General features: G+C 35.4%; 1 protein-coding gene across 1 annotated transcript in view; it reads right to left on the bottom strand.

Moving 5' to 3' along the window:
- Window positions 1-10,279, bottom strand: part of ATR (ATR serine/threonine kinase) — a 43,096-nt gene that overhangs the window by 20,534 nt on the left and 12,283 nt on the right. The window contains exons 15-25 of the mRNA XM_010568425.1: window positions 10,041-10,153; window positions 9,203-9,397; window positions 8,676-8,861; window positions 8,103-8,195; window positions 6,504-6,634; window positions 6,167-6,310; window positions 4,859-4,952; window positions 3,969-4,094; window positions 2,265-2,471; window positions 1,941-2,054; window positions 893-1,008 (exon numbers count right to left, since the gene is read on the bottom strand). Coding sequence (XP_010566727.1) covers window positions 893-1,008; window positions 1,941-2,054; window positions 2,265-2,471; window positions 3,969-4,094; window positions 4,859-4,952; window positions 6,167-6,310; window positions 6,504-6,634; window positions 8,103-8,195; window positions 8,676-8,861; window positions 9,203-9,397; window positions 10,041-10,153 — 1,519 coding nt within the window. The remainder of the gene's footprint in view (window positions 1-892; window positions 1,009-1,940; window positions 2,055-2,264; window positions 2,472-3,968; window positions 4,095-4,858; window positions 4,953-6,166; window positions 6,311-6,503; window positions 6,635-8,102; window positions 8,196-8,675; window positions 8,862-9,202; window positions 9,398-10,040; window positions 10,154-10,279) is intronic.

A 10,279-nucleotide genomic window follows, 5' to 3' on the forward strand; every position in this document is an offset into this window, starting at 1 on the left:
GAATATCCATTTAATAAAACTAACTTTTTTATTTAATATAATAAAAACCAATAGCACATCATTAATTATGAAGTTCCCTGACTGGAATCATATTAGGTTTCATCTTCTGAATCTTTTAAAAAAGAATTAAGAAAATACTTTCAGTAGTCAACATTTTTTATTCTAGAGCTTCTTAAATGAAACATGACATACAAACAACCAAACATATTACCAGAATTTTTAAGTATATTTCAAAGTGCTGTTCAAATCAGTTTTAAGAAATGCAGTTCGATAAATATTTGAGTACTATGTTTTTGACAGGAAAAACCCAGAACATACATGAAAGCCAAGAAATGCCAAAAAGTTTGTTTTCTAAAAAGGTAAAACTTAGAGATGAGCATGACTGTCTTCATGAGGAAATAGAAACATTGTTGATAATTTCAAATTAAGGTGCATACATCATTTGTAGTTGTCTTTACATTATTTTTATGATTAACTCAACAAAATGAAAAGTCAAATTAAAACCCACTGTGCTCCTCCTATAAATGGTAGCAGTAAAGGGATATTAATATATTGGAGTACAAACTCAAATCCTAGTGAGAATTTTTACAGAGGAAAGAAAACAGAAACAAAAGCTTCAAAACATCGTATATGACAATGCTCTAGGGACAAACAGGTAGATCTGGGCAAAGTATGAGCTCAGAATTTTGCTCGTTTGGTTTCTAGAGAATTACATTCAAGGAAGTGCTAATTCAGATTTACATAGAAAGACCTTATGTGAATTTTGTATATACAGATATCGCTCTTCACAGAAGAGTAACAATTGCAAAACCAAATGAAGTTATTGCTAGCCTGGAGGAAAAAAAAGTTTTTAAAGCTGTTATGAGAAGAAATTGCTTAAGTTGTCATATACCTTGTATTTAAGTGAGGTTCCAAGATCTCCTGCACATGCTCAGGAAACCTCCTCCAAAGCCTGGAGCCTGGGCAGTCAGTGTTTGTCTCTCTACAGTCATAGATAGACAATAACTCCTGAAAAGGCATAGTTTATATGACCAAGTTAGCACCGAAGGAATTTCATGACCACAGCAGTGTAACAAAAACTGGTGTATAGCCAGAAGTAATGAGATAGAAGTTACAGAACGCTTAATTCACAAATTATAACTGCAAAACTTTCATCCAACATTGTTAATCCCCTATTACTAGGCAGTGTTGATTTCATCTAACTATTGATCGCCCAGATTCGCCAGTTGGTGCTTGGACCACATTATCTCATATTCTTCACATCTACCAATAAACCAGGACTAGAAGTTAGTCCGATTCCTCCTTGTGCATAAGCTAATGAAATTTTCATATTCTGCTGACTACATAGGGTCACTTATTTTCCCCAGGAGCAAAGAGTTGTCCTGAAGTTTTCACAAAGATATTAAACAACAACAACAAAAAGCAAAACCAAACAACCACCAAATCAGCTTGGAGTTGGCAAACCAGCACAGAAGACTAGAGTCTGAAAATAAGCATAGGCTCCCTTTCAGTTGCTTCCTAAAAGTGTAAGCAGAAACCCTCTTCAGAATACTTACTGCTTTTCATTTCTGCCTATGGAACCTGCACTATTTCTATGTCAGTCCCAGGATTACTCCTTGAATCACTATGTATGGACTGTTAGTTACCTCTGAAACATCAGATCTCTCCCAAAATATTGTGACACAAAAGCAAACAAATCTTCTTTCATTTGACAACTCCTCATAATTCTAAGTGAGCACTGAGGACTTTAAAAAAAAAAAAAAAAAAAAAAGATTACCCTGAGTAATCTTTTACCTTGTAATTTAAAGCTGTATAAGACGAAGTTTCAAATATTTAAACATGTACTTCAAAATACACATTTATATTGCATAATTCTAAGTTCAGTGTGATAGGAAATAATCTGTGAAAAAAAAAAAAAAGGATCTAAACGTGTATCTTGCCTGAATCGCATATGCTGCAGAATCCTGAGCACGAACATTATCAGCATAAGCAAGGAATGCTCTGGTCAGTTCCATTAATAATCCATAGGCAAAATTCGGATCCTCCACACCAGCCTCAATCACAAACAGAATGCCAGTGTTATTAAAACAGAGTAATAGCTGTATCTTTAATCTCCAAATAATCACTTTGAAGCCTGACTCTAAACTGTTTTAGATGAGAAAGCAAGTATAGATTTTCAAAGGGTCTAAAGACAAGAGGTTCCGTACTCCCAAGTACTTTTAAAAAACCCTTAATGCTAAACAAAACACTACAGCAACACTTACCACAAATGTAAAATGTTTTCCTTGAGTTTCACTTGTTGAAAAATCAAGCCTACCAGGATCTATGGCTCCCAGTTCACCTAAACATTCTCCACAAAGTAGTCGGGCTTGAGAATTTGCATCCTGGCAGCCGATTAGAAGTACAGTTACCAACTGGGAGATGACTGGCTCCACAGTTTCACTGTCTGTTACATACTTTATCAATTTTTCCTAGGAAGTTGAAAAATACAGATGAGTTATTCTACAACCATGTTTATGGTAAATAACCTCAGAAATTTTCCATCTGTAATTCACTCTTACTTCCTACTTCATTTAGCCATGACTTTAGGTTAGTCATTCAAATACTGTCATTTAGTAACTATAAACTCTAAATTGCTTGTTACCCTAGGGAGGGCTAAACAAATGAATAATGAGGGATTTGGGCCTCAATTAATAATGCTGTCATGGCTAATATTGTATTTCATTATCATACACCTTTCTACTAACTTCATTGTCTTTCCTTGTCTTACCAAGACCCTCTCTTCTTTTCTACATTATCTTTTTCACTTACCTGTCCCTTTCCTCATGTGTTCTGGTACTTCCAATTTCTTTCATGCAGCTGTTATCATACGTTCTGGTTTCACTGCCATTTCTATCCTTATTATTTCCCATTTTTTGGCCATTTCTTCACTCTTAGTCCTAAATAGCCCAGGGTTTCAAGTCCTTTAATCAATGCCCATCATTTTAATTGGATATCCTTTCTTTTTCATTTTTGGGCCAGCTTTTATTCCCCAGTTTCACATTTAGTCCAAATACAGAAAAAAAATTTCTCTTAATGTGAAGATGTTTGCCATTGTTATGTTTAATGAAAACTGAAACCACAGCCAACATAACAGAGCAAATAGTTGCACAAGCTGTGGAATTAATTAAGTTTGATTTACCTCAATTATTTTGCTAGACTTCTAACTAAGCAAGACATGGCAAGATTTTGCTGACCTGAGCTGCAAGAATTACTGATTGGCCAGGAATATACACAACGATTCTTTGTTCTTTTAGCTAGCTTTTTTTTTTTTTTATCTTCTGTCTAAAGAGTGTCCCACAATCTTATAGTTACTAAGGGGACAGATTTTTTTTTTTTTTTAAATAGGTCACATACACCCCTCTGGGCTAATAACCACACAGATTTGTAAAGCAGTCTTCAACTTGTACATGGCTATAAAATTTATTTGAATATGATCAATGGATTCAAATTTTTGAGGGTGGAAGGCTAAGAAGGAAGAGAGGAAAAAATTAAAGGTGTGAGGTGGTCACACACGTTTTAATTCTTTCAGATATTACACTCACACACAAAAAATGCTGGTTTTAATGTATTAGTCTCCTGATGCAAAAAGCCATACATGTTCTAACAGGGAACAAGCCCACATAACTGATTGCTGAAATAGACTTCTTAGATACATCTTTCCTTGGAGTTGAAAAAAGATAAGAAATGTACCACTAGCCTTGCTGAATCAGCACCACACAGATTTGGAGGATTCAAAAGTCCTCTTACAAGGAGACATGATGAAAAAGAATCCCTTCTCCCCATTATATTAAGAAACAGCTAGCTTAATAAATTGAGGAGAATAACACAGTTCATGTGAGCACCCAGCAACAGTAAGGAGTTTTAGATCGTTGGTGCAGAAGCTACTTTGATTTATTTTTAATTCTACTAAAGGAGATTTTTTATACCTGATTTCTATATAATGTTTCTTTCAGGCTGGTAAGTGCATGAATACGAACATCCACATTCTCATGCTGAATAGCTCTCATAGACAGCTGCAGTGTTGTCTGCAAGTCAGTGCTTTTGGAGGATTCCTGAACAAGACATGACATAAGAAGTTGAAGTTAAGTATAACAGGAACACAGTTAAGCAGCATCTCAAATAACACAAGTGAGAATACATAGAGCCAACCACCTTTCTGCCTACACGCTCATCTATATGCATATACCACTGTCTTCCTGTCTTTTTTTTAAAATGTTTTCCTCAAAAAGGTGCTATATTTACACTTTTGTGTAAATATAATGATGGTGTAAATAAAAATTATTAAATCAAAAGAAAATCCTTTGCTTTGAATACCTCATTATCTAAAATCAAATTAATTTTTACTTTTGTTACCTCATTCCCACTAAATAATTGCTATTACCTAACCATTCTGAGGGCAAGCAAAAGAAACGGACCATAGAGTACTCCTAAAAATAGACACACTTTGTCACCTTTAAAGAGAATATGGAAGAGGGATCAAATTAAAAGTAGCTTCTCTTGTAACACAGTCATTGCCATAGCTAATACTGCTGACTTTTAATCTTATAATCTCTTTAGTCTCATAAAGATGAAAAGTCAGAGTTCAGGAGATGCTACATAAACAAGCATGTTAAATAAGCATGAGCATATTTCACTCCTAAAGAAGAATCAGAACCTGCTTCAAAGTATTCCTGCGATACACAAATTCTATTTTATTGTGGAGACAGATAAATACTATTTCTGCTTAACAATAACCATTACACGTTTTCCTCACTTGTCATGAATTCATTTGATGCATTAAAAATAAACAAATAAGTAAAAGAAGCTGAAGCTGTACCTTTCTGTATTCCTGAAGGACGACTTGAATTTCTTTTAGCTCTGGAAGGTCAGGCAGAAAATATATTTCATGTAAGAAGTCTCGTACTGCATCCCTAATCGTTACAAAAAAAAATATTGCAAAGAACATAGAAAACATTAGTTGATTCAGAAAAATCTTAAGAACCCATCAAAAGGAAGCAATGAAATGTAATGACTAGAAGAACAACAGCTTGAAAAGCAGAAAAAAGTAAATTTCATTAATTTTTTATCTAATTAAGTATATGTCTTAAACAACTTGTTTCTCTCTTTACTCAATTAAGCCACAGGTATTTCTCCTCTATACTTCAAATTACTTTCTCTTTTAAAGACAGTTCTTTCCAAAGTTTTCAAAATTGCCATTCATGTCTACCAGGATCAGCTCTCCTTATTTTGGACACTGGCCAAAGGGTGAGAATAATCCCATTTGATGTGAATCCAGTTCCAGTTTTCCTCATAAGAAAAGAAAACACACAGCTAAAAAAAGAATTCTGTGTTCCTAACATGAAGGAATTTCTTTCAATTTTGCTATTACGGACTTCTACAAGAGCCTTATTGTTCTTATTGCCACTTTTTATTTTCAATAGTGCTGGTATGATATAGTGCAAGAAAAATTAAACCCCCCCCAAAAGTAATTAAGATAAAAACTATCACTATTCCTAAAACCCCCATAATTTTAAGCTACGAAACATAAAACGAAAAAGAATTAAGACTCAACATTGTCTTCAAAAAGGTAAAGTTACAAAAATTTAAGCCTTTTGTATTAGACTTCGATTTTATTTTCAGTTGGTGTAACCACCAACTGAAGGATGTATGAAATCTTACCCAACATTAAATTCTGTGCACTTCATAATTATAACTCTAATTACTGAAGGAAACAAATAAAAAACTAATTTCCTCCCTATTTCCAACTCCATATACTTCTCTCTAGAGTAGAGCAAATGTTAGCAATCACTGTTATTCTGTCTGTGTGCCATGTAGAGGGAAGTCATTTTCCATACCAGCAGAAAAAAAAACAGAATCGGAAAACCTGGCAGGGTTAAGTGTCTGAATGGGTTGTAACTTGGCCACAGTGTCATGTATTTTTATAACGACAATATAAAAACACCTTTTCAGATGAGGCTATCACTTGTCAAATTTAAAAATCTCATTGCCATTTAGAGAAGTGACAATTTTATAGAACAACATACTATTTTGCAGAGAACCAAGTTTTCTCATCTCAGTGCTGGACAACTTTAGTTTAGGGTTATCCCCATTCCTGTAATATAACTGAAAATATTTTGTACGGTACCTGTTCTCAACTATGAGAAAGTAAAATACTGCTGTAGTTTCCTTTGGTTGGATATGTATAAGGGGCAATAATGCTACTATCACATGACTAAGCAAGGAGCCGAGGTATGAATGGTCCAGACTTCGAACAAAACAATCCCAGGCTCTAAACAAAAAGAGACAACAAAACAATAGTAATCAATGATTCTTCCCTGCATAAAGACATTTTAGGCGAGTTGTGAGAATCATTTGAAGTTACTTCAGCTCTGGTTTAGATTATTGTCTAGAACAAAACAAAACAGTGTATTCAAGGACAGAAATAGCAGGTATGTCACTGTTTGGGTACACTATCAGTTCACCTGCAACACAGTTCTGGAAAATCATCCTTGTATCTTAGCGCTGTTCTCAGTGTAGTCATCATCTTCACTCTTACTGAACTGATATGTTTGGGACCCATGAGCTTCATTAAAGACATAAGACTATTTAAAGCCTAGACATAGAGAAAAGTAATTTTAGTGTATTAGGTACTCAGTAAAACATATACAAGCCATATTTTCTAATAAAAACAGGCTACCCTGGCTTAAGAAATCATACCCTATAAGATATCAAATTCAGTCTGATGTTTCAATACAGAATTTGGGGGTTAAAGGAAAAGAGAACGCAAGGGAATCTGTAATGACAGTATTGTAACAAAAAAGTCGTTATTTAGGCTGTTGACAGATGGGTGAGGGAAGAACTGTGGACACCAAAGGAGTTCATGGTTATAGAATTCTGTTATAAGACATGATTGACTACATGTCCAGAGTTTTAGAAGCTGAAAAGAGCAGGTTTTGGTAATACAGACAAACCAAACAAACTCACAATAAAAAAAGCCAAACCAAAAAAAACCAAAACAACAAAACACCAACAACAGAATTGGTGTACAACTTCTGCCAGAAGTGATTATTAAGCTTCAAAGAACAGGCAATAGCTCAGTTGTCAATGGGACTGATGAAAGACAGAAGAGAAATACTGAGATGCAGAAATTTCAGTCACAGTAACATTGTACCAAACAAGGTAGTACAACATCCGGCATGACATATCAGTAATACAGGAAGAAACCTGAGCTTGAGGAAAGATCACGGAAAGGGAAACTCACCAAGAACGAAAAACAGAACAAGAAAAGATAGAAACAATAGCAGGTGCAGCAGAAGAAATGCTAAACAAATGAAGAAATTCAGAAAGCAGGAAGACATGGGGCTACGAAAATGAGAGCATCTCAATGTTAATATCTGAGAAGCAAAAAGCTGGAAAATACACAAGAGAAAATGCAGTCCATCAATGTGAAGGTTATATACATTCTAGCACTGAAAAATTCCCTACAGAAATCATCTGCACTACCTCTATGAGGTGGCTAAAAGGGCTGTCTTGTGGTTAGAAGCACTGCCTCAGCAGAGCAGAATTTTCAGACTTTGTCCAAGTTGTGAGCTCTAATTTCTCTAAATGCTCTCTACTGTAAAGCTGAAAGGAGCTGTTCTGTGAGAAGCAAAACCAATAAAGCCCGGTTTCTCTTGGATTTGCATCTTATTTCCTTTAGCTTTGCCCTTTGGTGCCCTTATAATCCTACTCCCTGCAGCAACTCCAGTTTTCTCCCATATTGCTTCATCCTCCACTTTGTTTCTTCCACACATAAAAAACATAAACTTGGATTCCTCCTCTATAATTACTGGTTCACTGACTTGTTACATATCCTATGTCTGACTGAAGTATGTGTATCAGCTGACCATTAAAGAAACAAAACAAAAACTTTTGAGCTTACACAGAAGTCCTACCCACAGTGAGACTATCAGTTTTCAAGAATCATGTTGGAACTTTAGTACCTTTGAGATTTCAGTGACACTTGCACAATCACATGAGTCTGGAATATTAAAATAGACCTTGCTTATCTTTGTTTTAATATTAAAAATTAAGTTACGCACCATTTTTTTATCCTCAATGCCAACACTGGAACTCAGTAACTGCATATTAAAAAAAGCCAAGATACCAAGCAATTTAGGTTGCAGATAATCAGCCTGTGGAGGGGAAAAACAAAACAAAAAAAAAAAAAAAAAAAGGAAAAAAAAGGAGAAAATCCAAATAATCTTACTATTAACACATTTCTAAGCTTAAGAAATTAAAAAGCAACTATGAAACACTAATTCTGAAAGATAAATGAGAAGAATCCCAAATACATACACTGCTCTTTAAGAAACATCAGTGTTAATGAAAGACATCCCTATTAGGCTGTGGGGTTTTTTGTTTTGGTAGGATTTTGGTGTTTGAGGGGTGGGGAGGTGTTTGGGTTTTTTTTGGTGGGGGTGGTGTTTGGTTTTTTAAATGCATACTTTGTATGTATCTCCCCATTACAGGAACACTTTATGTGAAATGCCAGCCTTTTCTCCACTTTTTGCCTCAAATAAGTGGCATTCAAAGGATGTCAAATTGTCTTCACTCTTAGACTGGAGAAAAAAATTACTGAACAAAACTGAACATTAATATTTTGATGTCCTTACCATTTGTTCAGGTGATGTTATTTCTCTAGGTCCCTGATAGGGATCATCATTAGATGCAAATGAAGCCAATATTGACAAACCATTGAAGACTTGTTGATAGTGTTCTCCTATACGCAGCAATAATTCATTATGCAGTCCCTGGTAGTCCTGTCTCAGCAAGCTGCCCAGTTCTATCTCGGTCTCGTTCTATAATCAAATTGCAAACAGAAGCCAAGTCTTCATTTCATCACAATGGAACTAGCACACTGAGAGACAGGACGCATTGGACTCTGGTTGATTTACCACAGAAATCAAAGAAAAAGCTTCCAATCAGCTTAATGCTAGATAAGATGGGTTTTTAAGTTTGCAGAATATCTTGCAACAGTTCCTCAGAGCCAATAGAACAGATTATAAATAACAAGAACAAAACTTCTGCATATACAATTTACCCAGCTATGCTTTGCAATACCTTAAATAAAGCAGAAAGCTCACTATTCATCAATTGTTGCTCCTAATCTGCATGTATAATAAAACAAATGCCAATTTACCTTGAGGTAGTGAAGTGCCCGCTCAAGCTCATCCTTGGAGCACGAACAGACCAAATGAGAGAAGATGTATTTGAAGTTATTAATTAAAATCTCTCTTCGGTTTACATTCAGCTGTTTTGCTATGGTTCGAATAAGTGTGGAGGCTGCAGGACTAGCCTTGGCTGCAAGGTCAGGAAGCAAAACTTGTAGGGTCCGCTGGTAAATTAAGAACAACACTTAATGGAAAAAACGAACACAAAACCCCTCCAAAAACCCAGGGTTCAGCTTCTTTCCATTTGTGTCAGTACAACAACATACGCCACTGGTCATATGTATGACTATAAGTATGAATAAAGAACTACTTTAATAAGATGGAAATATCTAGTAAAAATGCACATAAAATAATTGCTTAAGGAGGTGCTTCGTCTAATTAATACTGAGAAACATGCAAACAAAAAGTGAGCTAGCACTTTTTGTGTCCATCTAGATTCTCCACAAAAGGAAATCTTAAGGAAAAAAAAAAAAACCAACCAAACCAAAACCAACAAAAACCCAACACACCCACACACAACACCACTCCCTCAACCTACCAGTCAACTAGAACACTGCTTACTTAACAGTTGTGCATCTCCCATCTACCAAGAAGCAAAATACGAGCTACTTAGGCTTCAACTACAACAGATATCTAACCAGATCAAGAAGAGATCTATGCACGGAACAATAGCTTTCTTCATTTGAAACAAGAAAGCAGACACCATACAAAAATCACACCTTACAAAGAATCCCTCGAAGTGCACTAAATCATTAATATAGATATACTCAATAAGTATGCTAGACCTTAGTTCATCATCTGTCATACTTGAATTAGCACTGTAGCCATCACTGTAACTCTTTGATAAATATGTTCCTCTGTATTTGAGCTCCCATTTGCAGCAATCCCAAAATATTCTATATTATAACAAACAACAGCAACTGGAGGAAAAAAAAAATTGGATCCATGACATTCACAGAAAAATTGTGGACTAAAACAGAAATCCACAAGTACACACATACACCCTACACTACTCCTCCCCCCCCCCCCCCCCCCCCCCCCCAACC

The sequence above is a fragment of the Haliaeetus leucocephalus genome, unplaced genomic scaffold (assembly GCF_000737465.1).
Source record: "Haliaeetus leucocephalus isolate CR32 unplaced genomic scaffold, Haliaeetus_leucocephalus-4.0 Scaffold240, whole genome shotgun sequence".
In the NCBI taxonomy this organism is placed as follows: domain Eukaryota; kingdom Metazoa; phylum Chordata; class Aves; order Accipitriformes; family Accipitridae; genus Haliaeetus; species Haliaeetus leucocephalus.